The sequence below is a fragment of the Solea solea genome, chromosome 19, assembly GCF_958295425.1.
Source record: "Solea solea chromosome 19, fSolSol10.1, whole genome shotgun sequence".
NCBI classification, from domain to species: Eukaryota; Metazoa; Chordata; class Actinopteri; order Pleuronectiformes; family Soleidae; genus Solea; species Solea solea.
In genome coordinates, this window is record NC_081152.1 from 16,613,859 (window position 1) to 16,640,467 (window position 26,609).

General features: G+C 41.7%; 1 protein-coding gene across 1 annotated transcript; it reads right to left on the reverse strand.

Moving 5' to 3' along the window:
• musk (muscle, skeletal, receptor tyrosine kinase) lies at nucleotides 1–25,766 on the reverse strand. The gene is made up of 17 exons (XM_058617290.1): nucleotides 25,513–25,766; nucleotides 21,201–21,327; nucleotides 20,867–21,018; nucleotides 20,585–20,712; nucleotides 20,354–20,495; nucleotides 20,127–20,251; nucleotides 17,189–17,348; nucleotides 16,704–16,710; nucleotides 15,253–15,516; nucleotides 13,733–13,920; nucleotides 13,604–13,627; nucleotides 13,416–13,504; nucleotides 9,359–9,533; nucleotides 8,578–8,767; nucleotides 7,478–7,669; nucleotides 5,435–5,583; nucleotides 1–1,016 (listed from the first exon to the last, which is right to left on the reverse strand). Exons 1-17 carry the CDS (start codon nucleotides 25,592–25,594, stop codon nucleotides 316–318), a joined length of 2,895 nt encoding a protein of 964 aa, XP_058473273.1. The 5' UTR covers nucleotides 25,595–25,766; the 3' UTR covers nucleotides 1–315.
• Between the last annotated feature and the right edge of the window lie 843 nt (nucleotides 25,767–26,609).

Here is a 26,609-nt window from a genome sequence, read left to right on the forward strand (position 1 = left end):
CTCGGACTCTGCCTGTTGTCTTAGTCAGACTACGGCCTTAGCTCGATTAAACTGTGTATGTAAACGTACTGAGTGAGGACAACATGTTGGGTTAGTCCTGAAAAATAAAGGCAGTGGTCATTCAGAGATGAGCTAATAAGATACGGTGCTTGTAGGTTAAAAGGTGTAAAAATAACTATATCGGATTAATATCGGCATCAGCTGTACTGATACTCACAAAGAGTTTTCAGTCTATACTCAGTTCATTCAAAGTCCATGTACTTTCAGGCACTAAATCACAACATAACAAACTGCTCTCTGTCACAGACTCCCAGGTTAGCAGTCGGCCTCAGGCTCAGTGTTCGCGTTCAGCGTGTTTTGATGCATGCGCTCCAGTATCCGATGTATGCTGCAGAAGCTGGGTCTGTCTGATGGGAGCGTGCTCCAACAAAGCCTCATCAGATTGTACAGCTCCAGAGGACAATTCTCCGGACAGGAGAGGATGTGACCGTCCCTGACGTAGTAAATGACCTCCTCGTGACCCATACCGTAGTACGGCTGCATGCCGTGTGAGAGGATCTCCCATAACACCACGCCATATGCCCACACGTCTGACTCTGTGGTGTAGCGGTTGTAGAAAATCGACTCCGGGGGCATCCAGCGAATGGGGATGGCGTCATTCTCGTTGGCCTTGTAGTAATCGGCCAAGTAGATGTTTCTGGAGAGGCCGAAGTCGGCGATCTTCACCACCATCTCCTCGCCCACCAGGCAGTTCCGGGTTGCGAGGTCGCGGTGCACGAACTTGCGCTCGGACAGGTAGGCCATGCCCGCAGCGATCTGCTTGGAAATGGACAACTGCTGGGTGCAGCAGAGAGACCCCGCCTCCACCTCAGAGGAGAAGCTGCGACCTGATAGGCTGGCACAGCTCAGCGTGTGCACCGAGTGGTTTGGAGAGCGACGGCGCAGGAACTCGTTGAGGTCACCGTGGGCCATGTACTCGAACATCAGACACATGGGTTTACCCACAGCACACACACCTGGGGAAGAGTGAAAACAGATGTTTACATTACAAAATCTATAAGAGTGGATTTAAGTGTTTTGTCCACAGACTGTATATTAAAAATGGACGCTGTCACCATGGAAGCATGAGGAAGGAGCAGTCAGCAACTGGGGGTGAGTCTGCTTGTTGCAAGAAGAACTCCATTTGAATGGAAGGTCTATGGGAAAAATTTGCTTCTACCTCACTTGATTATAACTTTATTTAACATTTTGCTGAAAAGTTAATCACTAGTTTCAGGTTTTCTTCACGTGAACATGATGTCGATTTTGTAAATTTTGTTCACCCGTGGAGCCCGGGTAGGGTCAGGGTCTCCCCGTCCCTCAGATGGCCCTGCCTGCCCATACATGGCACGTTCTCTCCACTCTATTTTTTGGAGCTGTGGAGCTCCGGCTGGAGTATGAGTGCTGGCCTGGGGAACTCCAGGGAGTTCTCGAAGGGAGCAAGTACCATGCCCTAGAAAATAGCACGTACTATATGAGTGGACACCAGTGGGATTGACATTGGTATGGTCCACGTACCTGGATGCAGGTGACGACTGTGAACTTTTATTTGGAAAAACAGTCAAAGCATCAGCCATAGCAAATCTAAAGGCTTCAGAATGGAACTGTTTTATATTCTTTCGATGGTTTGGCCTTTTTTCCCCCAACAGACACTTGAGAGAAAAAACCCAAATCTTGCTGAATAAAGTGTATTTCTTTCTTCTGCAGCATATTATATAATGACTTCATTCACTTTAAAAAGTAAATAAATATATATATGTACACTCAGCCTAGACATAAACACAGACGATCCCATCCTCGATGTGTACATGGTCAAAAATAAACTCTCACAGTGGGAATATACAGCCTTACATTAGTGTGATGTAAACTTAGCATATTTACAAACTATGGTATAGTGTTCCTCTGAGCCTGCCTGTGCAGATGGTCCATGTACATAATTACAGACAATTTCTGAAATTGTATGTCGGGGCAAGTGTGGTAAAAGTTGTTTATTTGTTCATTTATTAATTCAGTTTCTAACCAGCCCATTGCAGCATAAACACACAGAGACAAAACAACCTTTCACAGTCTCAGTCAGAGTCTACGGTAAATTTAACCCAAATCTTTATGTCTTTGAACTGTGGGAGCAAAGCAACTCACACTGGATACTGGGAATCAAACGGGTAACCCTTTGCTGTGGGCCACCAGGGCCACCTTTTTTTTAGGTTTTATGAACACCTGAAATACTGTCTGTTACAGTTTGCATTTTTAATGTGGGAAAAGAAACATGTTGACACGACGGGGAAGTTGTTGATCCACGTAAACCTGCTTTTCACAAGCGTAACATAAGAGTCTAAAATTCCACAGAACTGTGAAAACTATTGAACAAACTCACCAGACTTTGCCAACAAGTACAGAAATACCCCACAGGAGCCAGACAGTAGTTTCAGTTTCTGTTTCCACAGCCAACAGTTTAAGACATGGCCCGGCTTGTCTGTGAGTGTGTGTTCTGTTTTTTTTTCCACTTTAGCGCATGACTTGTACACTTTGTGGTCAGCGCTGCTGCTGCAGCTGACTGAGTCATATTGGCCACAAACTCATATATTTGATTGGTTGCAATTCAGTTTCTGTGCGAACCATAATTCGGAGCCTCGCTGGTGCGCCAGTCAGTCAGTCACTCGCTACGACCTCACAGAGGCAACTCAAACGCGTGGAAATGTATTTATAATTTCTCGTGGGACGTTTGAGTTTTAAATATGCCAGGCTGAATTTGGTTAAATGTTTATTATGTGATGCACGATATATATCAAGAACACAGTTTTACTAACTGTGTATGTTTGAAGTGGGTTCAGCAGGGCTAACTCACGAGCTGAGGACCTCAAAAGGCCCTGAATCCAGAATTCTTCATTGTTGTATCTTTAATTGTGAAATAAAAATCATACAAAAAAGACAGGAACTTAAGATCTTGACTTTTCTTCTTGAAATATGGTGTAGGTAAAAAATATTATGTTGCTTCAAGGTCCTCTGGCTTCTGTTATGACCTATTTTTTTTATTTCATCTCAATCTAGTTACCGATCAAAATGCATTAATCTATAGGTCATCAGTCACTGGTTAATATTCCTTATCCTACGTCACATTTGCAACACAGGTCTAGGAAATTATATCCATAGAAAATGGCTGCAAATATACATATACAGTATATATATATACACACTTAGGGAGGGGAGGAGGAAGAGAAGGAGGCCTTTGTAGGTTGCATTCTGCAATTTCACCACTAGATGTCACTAATACTTACATAATGCACCTTTAAAATGATGTAGACCACCTGAGAAAATATTGAACTCTTAAAGTTACACCGTTATCGCATAAACATTAAACTTCAGTGGTGTAAATATAGGCCGAGCAAAGTCAGTTACAGACTTCAGACACCGGTAAAGCGAAATTAAATGAAGACAGAAGCGAGAGATAAGGTGACTCTAATTATCATTATTACATTTATTGTTTTTGTTTGTGTTATTTGTTTCATTTTCGACACAAACTCTGGTCAAAATTCCACAGCACCAATCCGATCACATACCCTGACAACAGTATTATGACATCACGTACCACTGGTGGTACACGCACCACAGTTTGAGGACCATGGGTGTGTAGAGTATGGTTTGAATGTTCAAAAAAACAGCTGGAACAAATACATGACACATCTGCCCTTTTTTATGACTTTAAAGCAGAAACAATGGATGTTCAAATTTGGTAATAGTGGAATCTCTAGTGTTGGATTTTTTTGGGTTTTTTTTGACTACCATCCAAATGAGACTTCCGGTTTCAGGACAAAGGAATTGCAACAAAATAAAAACAAATATAGTGAAAGGAGGAGTGTGTGTGTGTGTGTATATAAATCTGTCATTTAATGGTAGTAATGTGATGATGATGATTTATATTGGTTTGAGCACGTGTATTTTTAATTCTCAGGGTAATAAGGGTTAAGTAAATAATCCGATTAACTCTCCTTTCACGCGTTACTCTAAAGCACACTTGTTTGAATATGGACCTTAACAGTATTATTCAACTACTGGGGCTAAAACCAAAGTAAACCAGCGCGTTTGAACGCAGCCAGCGAAACACCGCCTGTGTTTACCCGCCGAGTGTGCGGGTCGTCTCCCTAATCGTCTTCCTGGGAATAAATTTGGATGTGAGCTGTTTGTGTTGGATCAGATATGGTGAGTTAGTGGAGATAAACATTAATAGAGGACATTTGTTTCACTCTCGGTCAACAAAGCCACATTAGTTGTCAAGCACGATTATTTACTGGCAAACAGTGTCGTCTGCGACTTTAGTGGTTTTCAAGTAGAGTGAAAAAAAAAAAGAAAAACATCTCAAGATCTGAGCAGAATGACTTCATTCACACTGTGTGTGTGTGTGTGTGTGGGGGGGTGAATAGTGTGCATTTACATACATTGCATATACAGTATATACACACTGTATTTTAAAGGATAATAAAGAGTGAACGTTTTAAGAAATCTGATGGTTTGTTTAGGTGTTTGCATGTTAATGCAACGTATCCAGACGTCGTCATGGTAACACATGGACTTAAAGGAGATAGAGTTGATTATTTCTTATCTTATTTTATGCAATTTTTTACACTTAGTATTTAGGCTGTTTTTTTCTATCACTATGTTAAAACTATATACATATATATATGTATACATATATATATATATACAAATATATATATATGTATATATGTATATGTAGAGAGAGAGGCTATAAGAATGTGTAATAAAGAGTGTTTTTCCAGCACAACCTATAGGCAATCTGATGAAATTTTAATTGTTTTCATTTTCGCCTATATATCATTTTCATTATATAAACACACCCGAGCAAAAAGTACTAAAACATTGTAAAATCCGATTGAATTTGTGAGTCACAGTTCAAAGTCCACTTGGCTCCGTCGATTTTGTGACTTCAGCACAAATACTGACGCTTGTTTTTTTAAAATAAACATTATAAAATGAATCATAACTTTGACTCAACAATATAAGCAGACGGCAAAAAGACGTGACCTATAAACGCACACTGCCACAATGTATACCAAGAGGTGTACCTGGAGCACAGAGCCATGCCGCGCTGGCACTAAGGGTTAATGAGATTAATGAGATCTCTTATATGTTAATTACTACGACAGTTCTTACATGCAACAGTATAATGGACTTTTCTCATCTTGTGTTTCAACATCTCTTCTTGTACTTCCCCTTCTCTCACTAAGCAAACACATAAATCCACAGGTTGGTCTGTGTATATCCCAGCTGTGACTGCAGCTTCTCTGGAAATCTCATTTCAACCCATGCACGCCGTTTCTCACCCACACACACACACACACACACACACACACACACACACACGAGCAAAGGCACTGACCCAGGAGTCGCACGATGTTCGGGTGGTCAAACTCGGCCATGAGTGCCGCCTCCCTCTGGAAGTCGTTCTGCATGTCGGCCGAAGCTTCCTCCTTCAGCATCTTCACGGCCACCATCGTGAACGTGTCCTTTGACAACAGACCTGGTGCTCTGCAACAAACAAACAAACAAACAAACAAACGTGACACATTAATCTTCCAGCACAGGCTTATACATATGTAAAGTCACAATACATCTCATTTTGTCCAGTGTGTTACATTTAGAAGGGTCTATTGGTAGAAAAAGGAATGTATAAACCCATTAAACATGTATGTAAACGTGTATAACGGCCTCAGAATAAACCCTTTATATATTCTTTTGGAAGCAAACGCTCACGACACGCAAGAGAAGAACAACAACATCCTTCGCTGGAATGCGAAGGTCACTGTATTTTCCCGATGAGCTTCTTTGAATGAGTCCTTTGAGTCCAAGCAACAAGCAGCGGCCAGCACAAGCTACAACTGTGTTACTGCAGCGTACTGTAAATGTTATTCACAGGAGGGGAAACACACACACACACACACACACACACTTCCTGTCAACATGATGTTTCTTAGATTAGAGTTTTATGTCGCGTTTTTGTATCTTAAATGTCAATTCACACACACATACACACACATTCTTCTCATCCCTTGGGTCTTTGTGTGTGTGTGTGTGTGTGTGTGTGTGTGTGTGTGTGTGTGTGTAAGTGCATGACCTTTCAAGCTCATTGTTGTCTGTGCATATACAGAATATTCCTTTACATATGCTTACAACAGAGACATGTTTCCCTGTTTACAACCACAACATGCAGGAATGAGGGTGTATGATTGTGCGATTAAAGCTAAAAATGTGTGTGTGTATATGCATATGTGTGTGTATGTGTGTTGGTTCTCAGGAGTGTCCGTACACTGACAGATTCCAGTTTCCACTGAGGGATTATCGGCTGGACAGAAGGACATCTCCTGTTTGGCTTCCCACCAGCAGCACTACTGTTTAAATGCCACAAGTTCTTACTGCACTGTGCTGTGCGTCAACAAACTCCATTCATTTTTAGGTCTTTTAAATGTGTTTTATTGTCTGGTTGTGAGCTTTTATGTCTTTTATGTATTATTCTGTACAGAACTTTGGGCCAATGTGGTTGTTTTAAAGCGATTTACAACTAAAGTTGGACTGGATTCACTGTAAATCGATAGAATCACTGGATTAAAGTGAATTGTACACAAAAACCCAAAGTCAGTGGCAAAATATTACACTTCTTTTGTGGGAAAAGGAGTGTTTTTCTGGTTTTAGACAGTGACACGTCACCAATTAAGGTCATATATATATATATATATATATATATATATATATATGTATATATATATATATATATACATTTCCTTTTTAAAAAACATTTTGAGGTCACAGTATGAAAATCACAGGTGTAAATAGTAAAATAAAAAATATCAACGGATGTCTTTCCTGTATTGTTGCTCAGTTCCAGGCTGCATGCGGCGTCACTGTCACATGACCTGAGTAGAGCCATCGTTAGTGTAATCACTAGCACCTGTGCCTCCTCCTGCTGCTGAAACTAGTCAAAATGGCGGCTGTGGAAAGGCTCCTCTGGCTGCAGTCACACGGCACACACTCGTGGATTAACTGTCGTCCTTTTATTATCAGACCTTTATGGCAGATCAGCCATGAAAAGAGGGAACTACATACAGAAAACTATGTAAGCCTGTGATGGAGACAGATGTATTCTTTGTTTTATGTGACGTGACCCCTGTGGTATTCAGTCTTATCAAAGAGATTAGCTCTAGCTGCTGAGAACAGGGTGAGAGTGCAGTGTAAGTGACACCAGCTCTCCCCGTGACTTCGTGAATGACGCAGCACATCTCACAGAGACTGCCGGCCTTGTGTGGCCACGTTACTCCCTGAAGATGTGACCTATCAGCCATCTGTGGTCTCACGGCTCTTTTGAATTCTGAACCGAGGCTTCTCTAAACAACTGCATCTGCTCCTCGTCTTCCCCCCTGGATCTCACCTGGCTTGGAAAACCCGTCCAAAGGCTCCCTCTCCAATGTCCCTAACATACTGGATGTTGTTGCGTGGGTACTCGAGGGCCAGTATCTTTGAGTTCAGCAGCAGGGGAACCCTCTGGTACATGGGGTTGGGGTGGAGTCGGTCCAGCAGGAGCTCTGACGGGAGAGCGCTCATTGTTGGCGTCTCCATCGCTCTGTGGACCAACAAAAAAAAGAGACAACGAGCCAATGAGTGACGAAAAGAAAGGGAAGACAAGTATGAGGGGCCGTATAGGCCATAATTCCTTTTTTACCTCACACATACACAATTTTACCTCTCACATACACAAAACACCTCTCACATACACTCTTTTAGCTCTTACATTCACTTTTTTAAGCTCTCACATTCACTATTTTTGGCTCTCACGTACACTTTTTTTAGCTTTTACATTCCTTTTTTAGCTCTCATATTCACTTTTTTAAGCTCTCACATACACTTTTTTTTAGCTCTCATGTTCACTTTTTTAGCTCTCATATTCACTTTTTTTAGCTCTTACGTTCACTTTTTTAGCTCTTACATTGACTTTTTTTTAGCTCTCATATTCACTTTTATTAGCTCTTACATTCACTTTTTTTTAGTTCTCATATTCACTTTTTTAAGCTCTCACATACACTTTTTTTTAGCTCATGTTCACTTTTTTAGCTCTCATATTCACTTTTTTTAGCTCTTACGTTCACTTTTTTAGCTCTTACATTCACTTTTTTTTAGCTCTCATATTCACTTTTTTTAGCTCTTACATTCACTTTTTTTTAGCTCTCATATTCACTTTTTAAGCTCTCACATACACTTTTTTTTAGCTCATGTTCACTTTTTCAGCTCTCATATTCACTTTTTTTAGCTCTTACATTCACTTTTTTTGCTCTCATATTCACTATTTTTGGCTCTCACATACACTTTTTTTAGCTCTTACGTTCACTTTTTTTAGCTTTTACATTCACTTTTTTAGTGAATATGAGAGCTAAAAAAAGTGAATGTAAGAGGTAAAATTGTGTATGTGTGAGGTAAAAAAGGAATTATGGCCTATACGGCCCCTCATAGACAAGCGCGCCGTCTCTTCTTTACCTCTTTCGGTTCCTCCACTGCTTCCTCTGTCTGCGGCAGGCAAGCGCGCCGATGAGGAGGAGGACTGCGGCCGCGATCGTAGACAGGACGATGATGATGACGGACATGGAGTAAGCTGGGGATGATGATATGGTCGTGGTGGAAGGGAGTTGAGGGGTCTGGCGAGGGCCCGGCGACTCTGGCTTCATCACTGATGATGATGACATATTTATTTAGGAAAGCATAAGTTATTGTCTTTATACAACAAAAATGACGAGGTCAGGTAATTGTTGTCTTTGTACAGCCCTTTCAGTAAACTGAGGTTTTTTTTAATGTGACGCAAAGAAATGCATTTTAACGTTGAATATGATATCGGTAAATTTGGTATTTTGGTTTTTAATACCCAGCAGTTCAGCGACAGTTTTATTCTTTTAATTCTAAAGCACTTTGGTCGTAATGAGCTATAGAAATAAAGTACTTTACATTAGCCTGTGTTGTTACAGGCTTGTAACAAGATTGTGCTGAACAACATTAGGGTTGCCAGTTCTGTGTGACAAAACCACCGGAAAGGTCAATTAAAATATAACCAATACCAGAACTCAATGTGCCACTGTCAATATCTGCTGTAATAGCTGCTGATTAACAGTGTTAAAGTTTAATGTTAGCTCTTAAATACATAAAAAAACCTTCACTGGTAAAGAAGACTCTTTACCAAATATTCGACACTTCCTCAGTCAACACCTATGGGTTGATAACTTGAAACTAAGCCTAGAGACAAATGAACATAGTAGAAGGTCTGTACCTGACGCCGTGCTTGCCTCCCCACACTGCCGCACACCACAGTACTCCCAGCGTATGTTGGGATTAGATGTGTAGCACCAGGGCTTGTCACTGATCCCTCCTGGGTTCCTGCAGCGATTGTCCGCGTCCTTCAACTCGGGAATGACGTCCACAGACAGGCGGTGTTGGTGGGGAACCTGCGGCACAAGACAGGAGATGACGATCAACGAGAGGAACTTTGCTGAACATAAAAGCTGCAGAAAATCAGCAGAAAAGCAGGACAAAAGAAACAAACTGCTGTTAGGAATCACTGCGTTTTCCCTTCAAAGATCATTTCATGGCCTTCTGGCTGTTGCTCATTTCTACCAGTCAAACTGGAGACGACATCTGCGAGCCAGCTTCTGTGTCCAGGTGTTTCTGACTAAAGCATTTTCTGCTCTCTTCTGTTAGTCTGGAGGGGGGGTAAACAGGAAACAGACCCCGAATACGGCATAAGCAATGTTTGATCAATACATTTTCTGCATGTTTTTACTTTTTCGTGGATGCAAGGACACACCAGGACCTCACTCACCAACTCAACCAACAAACACAGGATGTAAAAGCTCCGTAATGAAGGACGTCATGGGTTTGCACTGACGATCCTAACAACAAACACGTGGACGTCGTCATGTTTCATGGGCTTTAGTCATCACCAGACCAACGGTCCGAGACATATGAAGTTATGAGCTGAATAAGCTGTGGCAGCGTTAGTGCTTGCGACCGTCGGGTTACCAGGGATGTTTAAAAACAACAAATAATCACAGCAAAGTGATCCGTCGACACAGGACGCCACGTGCGTGTGTTTATACGTCTGAAAATCTGAGTTCAAAGTGTTTGCAATCAGCCTCGCGTTGCCTGTCTGTAGTCTGCTAGAATGATTCCACAGCGACCTTAACCCAACCGCGCTATTATCGTCCATACAAGAGGAAATGAAGGCTTCGCTGCTGGCCAGGAACTAAAGAATCATCATCAAAATGATCCCCATCATGTTTAACAACTGAATTACAGTACGTTTGGCCAGAACGCCACATCACAATATTCCAGACAATTTTTTTGGCTCCGTTCTCGTTCTCCTGTGAAACTCTGCTGCTATATGTTCTATTTTCATATAGTTATTATAACATTTCACACTCACAAAAGCAGTCTCACTTCTATTTTGTAACTTTTGGAAGTAGAATGTGATCGTGGCTGACATGATATCAGTGGTTCAATGAAAGTCTGAGGTTAACTTTAGGGTTCCTGATAAGAGAATAAGGAACTTTATATTGTTGTACATAATTCCACTTTCACTTCCACAATTGAGTAAAATATGCTGTTTAACAATTGTATTTTATAACCAAGTATAAGTTTAAAAATGGATAGAATGACTCTATTATATTTTTGCAAGCTTCTTTTTACACCTGTGGAGTTTCCTCCTGTCGTCATTTTACCTTTACACCTCGCCGAGTCCAATTAAAAGTGCTTTTCTGTTGGATATTTCAGTAGTTTTTAACTACGTATTTAATAATCAAAAATAAGGAACAAAGTGCATTCAACGTGGAAGCAAGTCTTTAACCTTTACAAACCAAATCCTTATTTCACAGAACGGTTAGCAACCCTAATTGCACTGTATTGCATGAGAGTGAAAATACTATCATTGACAACAAATCATAAAAAATTAGGGAATAAAATGCAAAACAATTAAGAAAATGTCAACAATAGCAAGAGAAAATCTTCAGATCTTAAATCTGAACATGTGTATTTTGTTTGTAACGCAGCATAAACCTCATCACAATACACTGGAGTAGCAGAGGTGTCAAACATGCGGCCCTCGGACCACATGCGGCCCTCCAACTGATTTTAATGCGGCCCGCCACTTCGTATTAAGTAATAATGGTAACTGACCCATGACCTCCTCTACCTGTAGCTAGATTATAGACAGAATATGATAGTAAACATGATCTTTATTGTAATAATATATTACATTATGCATATAACACTTTTAAATGTATGACATTTAACAAGTGCCATATATATGAGCTTGTTCAGTGTTTTTATTACAATTCTCATCAAAAATATGTTTGTTTTTATTGTCAGCTATGTATCTTTCCATATCGTAACAAAAAAAATACTTTTCCTTAGAAATATTGTGATTTTGCGCTAATCCTTGACCAGACTGGATGTTCACACTCATTTGAGTTTGAGGCCCCTGGGATTAGTAACATAATCCCTTTGAAGCAAAGCTGTGGTTAGGCTAATTAGCAATTTAAAGAAATGTAAATAAAATAAATGAAACAACTGTCCGATGTCTTAATGTGTGTACAGTATGTGCATGTGCTCGTGTATTTTATTGTGAAATTCCAGCTGCCTGGGGACGACAGGCGGAAATGAGCTTGCAGCTAAATCTGCTACAAAACACACTGTCTGTGCTACAAATAAATGTAATAAACCAAACTAGATTAGTATGTAGTCGACTACAGTGTCTACAAAAAGCTCAGTGCAAAACAATGGAAACAATAGAAAAAATATCATTCTCTGGGAATTTTTTCTTTCTTCCTTCTTTTATACGTTGTTGCAGTTTCATGACTCTTTTAATCGTCTTTTGTGACGTAAATGCACCTGCAGTGATTGTGTCACACATGTGCTTTCACACACACACACACACACACAACAACAACAACACATGCGTCATGTGTTTTCAGATACAAGATGATATTTGTTGATGGAAACAGATTTGAAAACCTGATATTCATTCGTCACAAGCAGCTTGTTTATGCAAACCTGTTATTGTTTATATTCTCTATGCATTTTTCTTTTTGCTATGTTGTGTGTGTGTGTGTGTGTATATATATATGTATATACAGTATATATATACACTATATGTGTGTTGTGTGCTTTGTGATCTAAAGTGATTTCACTTTTAAAAATCACATCAGAAAGAAGGGAAGAAAGTGTCAATTTCACTCTTGCACGTGTGTTTGTGGAACTGCGCTAAAGTGTTAAAGTGTGCATGTGTGTGTGTGTGTGTGTGTCGGGGATTGAGTGTGTGCAGCATATGCGTGTGAAAGCTAATTGCTTCCAGAAGCAGGATGTGACACGATGAGCCCCTCCCTCTGTGCTGACCGGGCACACACACACACACACACACACAGGAGAATATCAATAGTTCACCCTCACAGACCCTCTCACTGGAATCTATAAAAAACATAAAGGGACTTTTTGGGCCACGGTGTGGCCCACAAATACAAGTGTGTGTGTTCTTGTATTTGTGGCTTTGTGGGGACCAAAAATTGTGTAAACCATACAGAGTGAGGACATTTTGGCTGGTCCTCGCATCTTTATAGGGCTTTTTGGAGCTTAAGACCTGGTTTTAGGGTTAGGGTTAGGGTAAGGTGCTAGGGAATGTATTATGTCTGTGAGTGTGTGTGAGTGTGTGTGTGAGTGCATGTCTTCAGTAGGCGCTGTGGACCAAATGTAAAGCCAACCTATCTTTGTGAGGACATTTTTGGCTGGTCCAGACAACCTTCATGGGTTTTTGGAGGATTTAAGGGTAAGGGTTGGGGTTAGGCATTTTGTTGTGATGGTTAAGTTTAGGGTAAGAGTGTCCACACAAAGATAGCAAAACTAGCATGTGTGTGTGTGTGTGTGTGTGTGTGTGTGCACTTTTGTGGAAGCAGAGGTCAGTGAACTAAAAAATGATGCACACAAAATAACAGTCACACTCACCTACTACAACCTTGCAACTAATAGTTTGAATTTCCACCAACACTATTAAAAACATTCCCTTGTTTACCTTTAACTTTTTGTTCCCCTGTAAGTTCCTGAACATCGTCCACCCTCTTCTGCTCTTCTGTGTGTGGTGATAAAGTGATGAAATCACAGCTTTATGTATCAAGTTCCCATTACTTTTTCATGTGTCCCCTGTGCTCTGGTGTATTTTGTATCGACGCTGCACATTTTCTGATGTTTTAGTGTTAAAGGTCACACGATCTGCAGCTGTGAGCGGACGCGACATCGCGCTTTCATAGGTAGTTATTCATTCATTCATTCATCCACAGTACCTGCTGGCTCCACGGCTGACACGGTATCCCAGACCTTGTCGTGTTCATGCTTCCCTGGTAGAAGCGGCCTCTGTCATTGTAACAGGATGCTGTTGAATGGACGTTTGAAGAGATATGTTGTTGTTTTTTTACTCTTACAGTTTCAGAAATTAAATATAAACAGAACGTGCTGCACTTTTTAAACTCACTTGTAACGCGATCTTTCTTGATATCTGAAATGTAGAAAATAACAGCATTTAAAGCACTTTCAGTTTGGATTATATACTGTAGTATGCATCTTTTTTTTTTCCCCTGGAGAGCCAAACTGCGTCACTTACCTACAAACGGAATATGTGTGCAAGCGTCCGCATCTGTGTGAAGACTTGGTAACACCATACAGTAAGGCAGCAGCGAAGAGTGGGAGCCGGTGAAAGAGCTGAAAAGTCCACGCTGGACTGAACTGCTGCTCTCTAGCAACAACCACTCCTTATGGCAGTACAGCTCCTTCACTGCCAGACAGTGTTCTCTGTAGGATGAGGATTCATTCAGTCATTCATAAAAAGCCATCAGAATATAAAGTTGTAGCCCTCATAATCGCCAATCATTTAATTACGACTGGAAGATGAGAATCTTGACTATCAGGAGATCAGCAAAGCAGTGTCTGTTATGGCTGATTTCATAGAAAATAATGTTGATAACTAAATGCTAAATTGATGGCCACCAAGTCTTGTCCATGAGCTCATGAGGATGGTGTAGATCAGTGGTTCTTATGTATGTTTTTGTATCAAATACCACCTGAGAAAATATTAACACCATTATCACCAACGTTAAAATGCGTAAATGAGTAAAGGTCGAGCAAATTCAGGTATAGACTTTTCACAGGATACTTCCTCACTCATACTTCACACCCTGGTATAGTGACATTAGATAAAGATGGAGCGACTCTAATCGATCACATACCCTGATACAGTAGACCAGTATTTCTGATTTTCCACCAAGTACCACCAGAGGAAGCTTGTGTACCACTGGTGTTACACATACCACACTTTGACAACAAAGGATGTAGTGTATGAGCTAAATGTATGAATGTGTTGGAATATTAGCATAATAGGATTTGAGTGACTAGCACATGCCTTGCCGCTTCGAACGTTGAATATTTCTTACTGCCACAAGTGAAACGCACGCACAATTCAGTTCTGAAACACTTGACGTCGGTATTGTCGGACCGATACCGATACTGAATCGGTATCGGTCAGTATTGGTATTGGTCCGATATTTGTCAAAATCACGGGATCGGATATTGGACAGATAAAAATGTAAAATCCGATACAATCCAAAAATCCAATATATTGCATGCTTCACTATGCACAGACTGTAAAAATGTAAATAAAAATCAGCAAAAAAACATTTTAGCTGAGTCATGTTTGGGGCTGTTTATTTCGTCTTTATTTTGTGGGAAAAAATATTTGTAACACAGTTTATCAGAATGATCTCTTTGCAATGACTCAAACGTGTCGTTAGCGCTTTCATACGTTCATTAATGGTTTAAAATTACTGCATTTGACTAATATCGGTATCAGTAGATAATCCCGTTCTTGATATGGGTATCGGACACAAAAAAAGTGGTATCTGGACATCCCTACTCATCCCATGCAAAGTGAATGAGAAGCGTTTCAGTTGACAGACGTCAAAACTCATGCAGAGATGATAACCAGCGAGTAGATCACAGAAAATAGATGATTTCCAGTGTTTTGGGGGCACAGACGGTCAAAAGACGACCACTTTTCAGCTGTTTTTACCCTAAAAGCTTTCCTAACTTACTAACCCAAGGGAAACTCTACTAGAAATGGTGCTGTACCTGCAGACCGGTTTAGGTGCCGGTCCTAACCCTGATGGGTTGCAGTCAGGGAAGGCGTGGTGACAGAGCAGGGAGTGCAGTGCAGGGCCACACAGCGCACTGAGTCCTTCCAGCTCTGCGGACCAGCTCTGGACCAGGTACTCCTGCATGTCCTCCGGGTCTGAGAGGGAGGTGTTGAAGAACACCAAGGAATCGTCTCGCAGGATGGTGCGACAAACATCTCCCCGGTAGGCGCTGCAGTAGCCCGCAACACCTTTGTAGAGTCTGACGGCAGGGGAACATGACACGTTACGATCCAAAGACTTTGTATTTTAGTTTTTAGATTTGTATAAGCAAGTCCTTATTTTTGATTTACAGGTGTGGAAAGCCCACATGTTTTTGTCAAGATGTTACAGAAGGGAACGGGCCAGTGTTTTACTGCTTTGGCTGACAGCAACGTTTGTGAAGGTGTGCGTCAACAAAGACTAAAGAAATCCTCTATCACCCAAAAATATCTCCTCTAACGTGATCCAGATGCTGATATATGAAACAAGTTGCAGAAGGTCCATATGAAATTACATCCTGTCTGCCTTTCTCTCGGGCTCCCTCGCCGTTTCTTGATAAAAACGGGCCGCGTCATATACGCTACATAAACCTGCCTGCCTGCGTTATTGACTCCCTCTGTTCCCGTCTTCCATCTGTTAGCCTCCCAGCGTGGTCATGAGCCACGTTTCCCTCTGTCGTCTGCCTCAAATCTCTAATGGTTCTGCCTGCCCTGATGCTGCGACAGTCCTCGCTCCACTCTCCTCGGCCTGCGTGAACGCCGGCGAGTTACAAACTCCAGATGTCGCCTCTTTGGGGGGAGTTTTAAGGCGCTCCAGCCCAGTTCAAGTCAAACCACCAGACCTGAGGCTAACCTGTAAATCTATCAACCCCATGTCCTCCTTCTCTTTACTTTCTCTCCTTCCTTTTCTGCTCCCTCCGCTTCAGCGTAAATATGCGGTCCACATGTGGTCACGAGTTGGCACGCCTTCCAAGTAAACCTTTTTCCCTCCGTGACCAATATCCCTTTCTTCATCTTTACCTCAAGTATTCTCATCGGGCATTCCAAGGCCAACATTTTCTTTTCACCCCCCCACTCTTTTGTCTGTTTTCCCTCCTTTCTTTCTCTTCTCTACTCCTCTTCCTCTCTCTCTCTCTCTATCACTTTCTATCCTTCGTCCAGATGTGGCTGCAGGGGGCTGTGCAGTGGTTCAGCAAAGTTCACATTCATCTCGCACCGCATGGGCGACTGTGAGAGCGATTCCCTCTCGGCGCGGCGAGGTTTATCGACGCAGCTTAAACGCATCGCTGTCCTCGGCAGACCCGAGAGGTTTTGGCAGGTCACGTGGGCTTAAACTTATAAACTGCATTAGGAAATATGAATCCAAAAGGTAAATAAGTGAAGCATAGATTGGAATCATTTCTCTTACCTCCACTCTACGGGGAAGCGGCACAATCCAGAAGACGTCGGTCGAAGGAGCACAAACAGGAGGAGATAAGTCAGAGAGATGGAAGAAGGCACGCAGATTAAACTCAATCTCAGTTGGAGGAGAAAACCAAGCATGGTGCTTTCCCTCATTGAGTCATAGCTAAGATTAGAGGAGACTGACTGAGTGTCACCCAGGTGGAAGGACAGTGTGTGGTCAGGAAGAGAGTGTGTGTGTTTGTTTTCTGAGGTGACTGTGGTGACATGGGGGTGTGGGGAAGGTTGAGAAGTATCAGCCAAATGGGGAGGGGGGGGAGACACCACCACCACCACCACCACCACCACCTCCAAACAGCTGAGGCCACACAAGGCACCACTTAAATAACTGGCAGCTAAAATAACACAAGACAAAACAAACCCACATATATACAGTATAAGCTAATCTGGTGTTCATTTTCTCTAATGTGACAGAATTCAGCGCGTCGTCACCTGCGACTGTGACTCTCGCGGTCGCTTTGACGGTGTTGGCTCCAGCGCTGTGTCTGTTCGAGGCCAGACAAGTGTACAGAGCCGGCTTGTTCACCGTCACTTTAAGAACTGACAGGACCACCTCTCCCACCAACGTGTCTTCAACTGATGCACCTGAAATCTAAGAGAAAGAGGAAAGAAACAGGCATACGTCGTCATAGTCAAGGAGGAATGTGCTTTATCTTTGTCTTGTCAAGTTGATATAGGACATTCTAGCAAACTATTGCGTCTGTGGACATCCAGCACTCATGGAGAAGCGTTCAACATAAAGTATCCTCAGTTATGGTGTCTAACAACACCTAAAATATCTTTTATTTTTTTCTCCTTGAACAGCTCCTACCAGAATGTCAAGAACATTAATTTAAAATTAGAAGAAAGAGAAAAGGCTGTTTAAACTGCTTCACAGGCATAGATGATAATAACACTACAACTTATAATGAAATGTGGAAAAATTTACCTTTTTTTTTTAATTATTTAGATATTCAAATTGCCTGGTATTCGCACTAGCTTCACACATGTATGACTGAAGTCACGTCTCATAGCATCTGTTTTCACGATGAGCTCCTCACCGCCCGCTCAATTTAATCACCTCAACAAGCTGCCAAAAAAAAATGCAACTCCCACAGTCATTTTCCAATCAGCACACACACACACACGCACGCATACATACCTATTTACAAGCATTATGGGCCTGTAATCACATTGTACTTAGCACCAAAAACTATTAATACCCAGACGTTATTTGGTGTATGTCTGCGTTCAGTGGTCTGCTGCAGGAAAAAGGTGGTCCACAATGTAACCTTCACATTTTAGCTGATCAAAGTCACCACAGCGTTAACTTTTTTTGGAGCATTTTCACGTTAAATTCTAAATAGACGTTTACTGTATGTGTTGTTTTTCTCCAGGAAGTGGAGAGACACCGTCAGAGACGCGCGCTCCTGTTGTTTTATGTCAGTTTCTCGCTGCTCTCGCTCTTTGAAGTCGCAACGATGGGATGTTGCTCCAGCACCAAGGGGAGGGCAATTACACCGAAAGCGTCACTTTGACTCACATGTTAAACATAATGTTAAGTTTATTATTACGCCACCACGTGTTTTACAACGTCTGGACTGTAGCGTGAAGTTGTCCTAGACAAGCGGTATATAAGGACGGACAATTTACAGTTTTACCATTTACTTTTAATGCCTTTATGCATCTGTGTTTATCCAGAATCTGTGATAATCCCAGTGGAGCCACCTTACAAGGCCATAAGTCATTCACATAAGTCCTTCAGCACTTAAACACATTTAAACATTGCCGTAGCGAGGGTTGTTCTCTGACAACAGAATCAGCAACATCAACAGAAACCCCAATTAAGACTGAGAATACTGAGAATACTGAGAATTGTTGGCTAAATGGAGAGCAATCTCTTCAATCTCCTCCATTAAAATTCCTTTGCCGTTTATATCCGATAGTCAAGTATGTGTGTGTGTGTGTGTGAGGGAGGGTGACAGGAAGACAGCAGAGGATGAAGGGAGATGATAACTGTGTTTCTAGTGTCCTTTTTTACTCTTGTTTTTGCACATAAGTAGCAGCAATACTGGTGTCAGTAGCAGGAAGAGCATCATACAACATAAACCACAACAAAAGAAGAGATTGTGATGTGTGTCCGCTATATTCGTGTAGAGTTTTGTTCCGATTCCATAAGTTAAACTTGAATGCATTCTTGTATTCCTTGCTATAAACTGCATTATTGCCACAGCTTTCCAATGATATGAGGCTCTGAAGCTGACAATGTGTCACAATGTCTGCTACGTGAATAAACTCGTCCGATGTTGGCTGTGCAGACTGAGATTTGAGCCAAACTCGAGGAGATAAGATCACAGGCATTCATGACGGTTCAGTTGGAATGGGCATGGGTGGATGGATGGATGGGGGAATGATGACCGGAGCAAACGTTATTATCAAATCTGCACTCTTTGTGATTCTTTTGGAATACAATGTTCGAATGTAATCACTATCAGCACAAATCATCAGCCCAGAAAGAGGGTTCTGCCTTCTTCAATCTATAGGTTAACCCGTAAAACTACCACCTGCAGTTGGTTTCATGGACTAAAAATGCTCTTCACATCCTGATAGTCATCAATAAACTGTCTAGATTGTGATTTCTTGTTTTAAAAACCATCCAGACATGACGTAGTAAGTTTCAACAAAGCCTCAAAGTCCTTGAGTTTCATCACCACACTCTCTCCTCCACGCGGCTTTGAGCAGTTGTCAGGCAGAGAGTTCCAAAGGCTCCATTCATCTGTAAACCCTGATCTGGCATGGGTTTCCATTACAGTGTGTATGTGCTGGATGGTGATAGCTGCATCAGAGATGTCATACCAGCATGACCCAATGTAGCTCGCCAGTGAGTTCCACGTAGAAGAAGAACACGACACGGCTAACGAAGGGCAACATCCAGTGTTCTTTCTTCTTGCCACGTGGCTTATCACAACAACTACTTTTTGTCTGCGAGACATCTGCACGGAAAAAAAACACTGCTCTTTTCCACAACTGTTGAATGCAAGTGATGATTCAACGTTAACCAGCCGACAGACTGCAGTGCGTCCAGCTCCGCCCTGTAGAAGCCAGACCACTGGGGTTGGTACAACCCAATGGGGAAAGTACACATGGCTTATTTTGGTTTTCTCCTCAACGTTTGACAATGGAAATGGGAATAATTGTGCGATGTACTCAACTGTACCACTTTGTGGAAATGGGGCTTAAGTTGCTTTTCCAGACGCCTACCACACCACATTTCCTTTGAGTGTTTTTTTTTTTTTCACCCAGGCAACTTGTACTTATCAGCGGCTGTCTGAACGGGAAGAGAAGTATTCAGAATCACACAAACTTTAAAACACTGAAACTGAAAACTTACAGTATTCCCGTTTTCCAGCCAGGTGATGGTGGGGATCGGATTTCCCGTGGCGTTGCAATCGAGGGTAATCTGGCTACCGTACGCAACCCTCTTCTCTTTTGGAACGCGGAGGATTCGAGCCGGAGCTGGAGACAAAATTACACAGACACACACAGTGATACAGACGCCAACACACAAATGTAATGCTGCTGTTTTTAAAATAAATGAGAAAAATATGCTCCACATACCCTGCACTTCTATAGTGACAGGTTTTGAAAAGGCCAAACCAAAGCTGTTCCTGGCCACACAGCGATACTGTCCCGCATCCTCCTTCTGAATGCTGTGAATCTTCAGCGCGCCGTAGTCGAGAATGGTCACGCGGTCACTGATCTGGCAGAAGAGATGGAATAAAGTGGTCGTGATTTAGCGAATATCGACAAAATCAAAGCTCGTGTGGCAATCTCAAGTTGGGGACAGACCTTGATCAGCTCGTCGTCCTTGAGCCAGGTGACGTCGGGTTTGGGATTACCGAGGGTCACACAGGGCAGCACTGCTTTGGAGTCCAGCAGGAGGGTAACGTTGTTGGGATGACGTTTGATCTGCGGTTCTGATGTAGAGACAGACATGATGAAATGTTGCTTTTACCCGTCTGTCTCAGTGCGGAGACTTTTGTGGGCGCTCGTTTGAATTGCTGGCTGGACCGAGGATTCAAAATCTGAAGCGGACTTCAGGCTTACAACTTTGACGGAAAACAGACTCACTCATTTTTAGCTGCAGAGCTCCGCAGCTCTTGGCTGCCTCTCCAATCCCATTGTTGGCAATGCAGCAGTATTCTCCATTGTCTGACTCTCTCACACGGGGAATGATAAGCATCTGTCCCTGCTCCCTGGTGATGTACCGGGGGTCATAGTACCTGGAGAGACAGACAGGAACAGAAGAAACCAAAGAATATTTTGACCATATTTAACTTTTTAGCTGTCTAGACAAGCTGGAAATACAGTCATGTCCTTACACAGAAAAATCTGTGATACATCCAAGATCAAGAATGTGGCCTTCATGCAACATAAAGTGTACTCAATGCTGGTATTAACGTACATAACTGGTTGGTTATTTTTGATCCAGGTGATGTCGGCAGGGGGACGTGACTCCACTTCACAAATGAAGGTGGCATTGTGGTCCGGCAGAATGTCCACGGTCTCTAATGGGGTGATGACACGAGGCGCTGGACAGGAAACACATGTTAACGTATTTGTATTTGAATACGTGACAGTGTTATTCGGCGAAAACAGCTGAATCGTTTCAGCTAAACGACATTCCCGGCATTCTTATTTTTAGAAACACAGTCATCTGTTTCAGTCCAACATTCCCGCTCTGTTGACAAATACCAGGTCACAGTTTTGACCAGCAGTGCAAAAAAAAAAGAAAAGGGGGATGTCATGTGTCTCGAGCTTTTAGAGGCTTTCAACTTTATCGCAAGTTGAACTTGAGGTTACGCTGAAGCTCTAGCTTTTTGTTCGAGGAAAAGTTGAAGGAGTGACGACCTTTTAATGCAGGGTTCAAGGACAGGCTCCATCACACACACACACACACACACAGCTCAAGATCTGATTTCAACAGATGGTCTTTGTTAAAAGGAAAGGTTGGGGGGGGGGGCAGTTCTGAGTATTCTAGTAAAATCAAATCCAAAGGCATAAACCACCTGTTATCATAAACCAGGTGAATTCAGAGTTGAGATGTGATCAGTGTTTCTTATAACCTGTAATCTTTTATCGTGAAAGGAAAAAGGACGAGATCAAGACAAGGGTGAAAATAAAAGCAACTCAATCTGATAAATCTGACATTTATTTACTGTGAATATTAAGGATTAGAAAATGATGGTGGGCAAACAGTGAAGGGATGAGGCGTATTGTATGTGGATCCACATCAGAGACATCAGAGTTGCTTTGTACATTGTATGAACTATTAAAAAAAAAAAAAAAAAGGAGAGTGAAGCGAAAACAGAAAAGACATGAGAATACAAAAAACAGAGGAAGAGACGGGGAACTGAGGAGAAAGAGCTTAAAGGAGACAAATAGGGTTTGAAGGACACTGTGCTTGTTTTGTCTGAAATGTTTCACAATAATGTAACGGGAAAAGCAAGCCCACATCCTTACAGTCAACACAAGGTCACTGCCACAGCTTAACACACATGCACTTAAAACTGTCTTATCTGGAGGGGATGAATATGAATGAGTTAAAAACCAACAATGAATGACGCATATTTGGGAAGCTTTTCATAGTCAGATTTAAAGAAAAACATCAACGTGAATCCATGTAAATATACAGAAAATCTTTTAAAAAATCACAAAGAGTGAGTTAATATTATTTATCAACCCTCAAGGTTATGTTCTGTACACTTCCCTGCTTTAGTGAAGACATCTGTGAATGGAAAACTTCAGGAAAACGTCAGGAGGTTTTCTGGATTTCATGTTTTTTTTTACTGTTGTCCTATTTTCCAAATTAATAATATCTTTACTTTATTTAAAAACTACCATGAACACCATCTAAACTTTGAATTTTAGACATTTTAGTGACATTCCCAAATGGACACACATAGGAATCCAAATTTTAAGCCTTGAGATTTCCTCAAAATGGGAACATAAAGCAAAACATCTTCATGTTTTATTGGAGATCTAAAACTAGCCGTTGAGCCGTTAACTCCTCAGGAACATGTTTACTGACTAAGTAAGAAGTAGAAGCTAATTTTACCAAAAGACTTCCATTAAAACTGAATTATTTCATCCATTTAATAAACAGTACAGTCCGTAATTAGTAAATGTTAGCTAAAACCATAACACGGCGTGTTAGCATGTGCTTGTTGCATGCTAACATTAGCTATTAGCTGAAAACACAGCAGAGCTGCTAGCATGGCTTTAGCACAGCTAATATTTCACTGGATTTGACTGTGAGATATTATTTATTTTTATTTTTTAATGTTATTTCTTTATTGAAAGTAAGGAGCCATAGGGTGCCGCGGAGGCCTTCAGAAGAGGCCGCTAACAGTGGTCACATCTGGACTTTACTGTATGTGTGTATGTACTCGGTCCAAACCAACTGCCTCTACTTATCAATGCCTTTCTTTTATTTTTAGCCTTGGTGTGTTTTCAACTCCAGATGTTGCCTATAAAGTCGCTGATCGATGGGCAGAATGTATGAAAACTGTGCCTCGCTTGTTTTCGCTGCATGCAATCTAGTTTTAGATCCTTGTGAAACTACGGCCAACTATATGGCCATGTATATTCAAGCCATATTGTCACTGTGGTCACTAACTGACCACTAAATAAAACATTCCCCCTTTGATTTTAACGACTTGTTCTCTGTTCTTTTTATTTCATGTGTCTTTTCCCTCCAATTAAATTGGTCTTTTTAGAGCCGACGACCCCAAAAAAACTTCCCTTGTTGTATATTTTTTCATCCCTGGGAGTCAGATTGTAAATATTTTTCTTTCCCCTCTGTCTTTTACGTCTTCCTCATGTTGTAAATCAAACCAAATACACAGATTTTGACTTTCAGTGTGGTCAATCAAGGACAAACACAAAAATAGTACTGTTCTTCATGTCAGGTCAAAGATCAGATGCCTGCAACAGCTCAGTCATTGTTTACAGTATGCTGGTTCAGAAGAGCAGCATTACAGCACAATCTTTCGCTTAATTGTGTGGAAAATAAAGATAGTTTCTCAGTGTTTGTCTCCAGTAAGTTACGCAGTTGTTGTTGTATTGGTGTAAACTCAAAAGGCTGCGTGAAAAGCCCAACATAAAGTTGTTTTATGGACACAGATTAATCAACATCCTCTTGTTGCACGCAATCAATTCAAATTCAAGTAAATCTGGTGAATAAATCCCAGCTCGGAGCAGCAGAACCCATCTGTCATCCATCTGATGCATCATCACCCGTGCTTTTAAAACCTCAAATAAAGACAATAATGAAAAGATAATGGCACTGCTTGTGAAATGAAGTTGCACATTATTAAACTTTTTGTCGTATTTGAGTTGAGTCTAAGTAAATATTCAAAGTCACAAAAACTTTGAAGGAATAGTAGACTTTTGAGCTAATAGCTGATGGAGATTTGAGCTGACTTCACATGGCAGCCCATGGACTAGTAGAAACAGAACTGGGCTTGTAAGCGGAGAGTTGCCAGTTTGACTCCCATCAGGTTTGACCTCAGGCATGGGGGGGGGGTCACAACCATTGTACTCCTAGTGCCGGTCCAAAGCCCGGAGATAATGGGAGGATTGCATGAGGAATGGCATGTGACGCAAAGACGATAAATACCTGACTTATTTACACTTTCTGTATCAACCAATACTGGTCAAAGTCTGATTTTGGGGGTAGTTTATGCTTGAATAGAATAAGTGGAACATATAGAGACTCATAATCAATGTATTCCAAAATTTCTGTAAGATGAAACAGATTGTGACAATACCCGCTCTTTTCTGTCACTTTTGTTCAATGACAACATCCCCTTTTCCCTTTACGTTACACTCCACTAAATCACTGTTGACAGACAGTAAAAAACAGAAATAAGGTGCCTCCCACATTTGTTTCAGCCTCGGCGTCAGTGACGCAGAGCACAGGTCGTCTTCGTCTGCCAAATCCAGCTCGGCCCGTGCGGCTCCTCTCTGAGGCCGAGCGTGTGACGGCATCTACATTCTACACCACCTGTTTCCCCCGAGCCAGTGATCTGTATTGTATATCTGTTCTTATATGAAACATGTATTATATGTCTGTCATCCGGCCTGTGTGCATGTGGTGACAATCTCATATGACCACATCTAGAAGCCCGACGGCTGAATGTGCTGCCAAAGCTAATTTTTATCATTCTCCGAGTTCTGTTATTTGAAAAATACACGTAGAGATTTCGTAAAAGTGTCAACGCGACTGGTTTTGGGGGAGAAAAGACCAGAGGTTGGATGGAATAGGTGAGCGCTGACCACCTGTCCATGTGCCCACAGAGCGGATATACAGTGAGAAGGGAAGGATATGAATTATGTCACATTTACACTGTGTGTGGCTATAAACACTTTCTCCATTTTCATGTTGTGGAAAACAGGTGATGTCGGTGCCACATGTGTGTGTGTGAGACACAGAAATACTGTATTAAAAAGTATGTTTCTTTAGCTGCTTTTGACTTCTTACTCCTATGTTTATCACATTTTCTGACACATCAAACAGGAGATCATGCAAAAGACCTATATCCTGAACTGTAGTTTGTTTAGTTTTTTTTTAAACTCAATAAAAGACAGTATACAGGGCTCATGCTGAGTTTTTGGAATGATACTTTTGTGTACTTTCATGTTTCACTATGTTGGAAACAACACACACTTTAAAATCTCAGTGAGTGGCAGAGAATGAAAACACCCTCACTTACCTCTCTGTAAACTGTAGCCTGACGTGACCAGAACCAGCAGAAAACTGATCTTTACGACTGAAGTGGGCTCCACAGGCTCCATATTGCCTCAAAGCGGTGTGACAGTATTACTGGACGTCGGTGGTCGGTGGTCGGTGGTGGTCAGATTCCCATGGCGGGTAACGGGACCTTCTTGTTGATTCACTGTGTGTGCGTCTGCGTGCGTCTCAGCCAGGGACAGCCATGAGCTCTGTGCTCAACACGGACCAGCTCGCTCACTGTGTGTAACTGTGTGTGTGTGTGTGTGTGTGTGTGTGTGTGTGTGTTCACTTTATGATGGACAGTGGCAGCTGCTCTCTGTCCCCATGTACATTCACCCAGGTTTTTATACACTCCAGCCTCCAAAGGCTCCACTGCTAAATGGGTATTTACACTTATCAGATGCACTGTCACTTTTATCTTCACTGTTTCTTCACTGAACATGAGGAGAAACTTCTATATTATTCAATATTCAGCTTCTTATTGTCATATCAGGAGAGATAAATTATATTTGTGTCAGTGAAGTGACAACAAACAGAGGAACAGTGTATTTTACAGAGTGCAATGTCCACTATATGATAAAAAATGACACTTTAAAAGCACCCATTCAAAATACATGGGACAATAGTGTCATTCTGTACAAATGCAGTGGATCACAATGAACTGCATGTGTCTTTAATTTCATGTTTCATGAAATATAGATAGACATTCACAGTAAATGCACAGTATGTATGGCATGGGTGCATTTTTTTACACGAGTGTAAAGACTGACAGATCAGAGAGAGAGAGAGACACAGAGAGGCAGAGAGAGAGACAGAGAGAGTCCAGGAGACGGCCTTTGTGTCCACCTGTCGCCTGCTCGCCTGTAATGTCCTGTTTTATTTTAGGAAAGGAATGGCATTTCAGACGATTTGCCCCTTATCCATTCTGCTTTGGATGGAGGCGGCTATTGTCGTTCACCTGCCACATTGTTTTCGTTTGTTTGTTTTTAATCAAGTTTGACCCCTGACCCCCACCCCTCCACCCCCCCAAAAAAAAGCTAAAAATCGAACTCAAAAATGACTTTTTGACCACGTGTG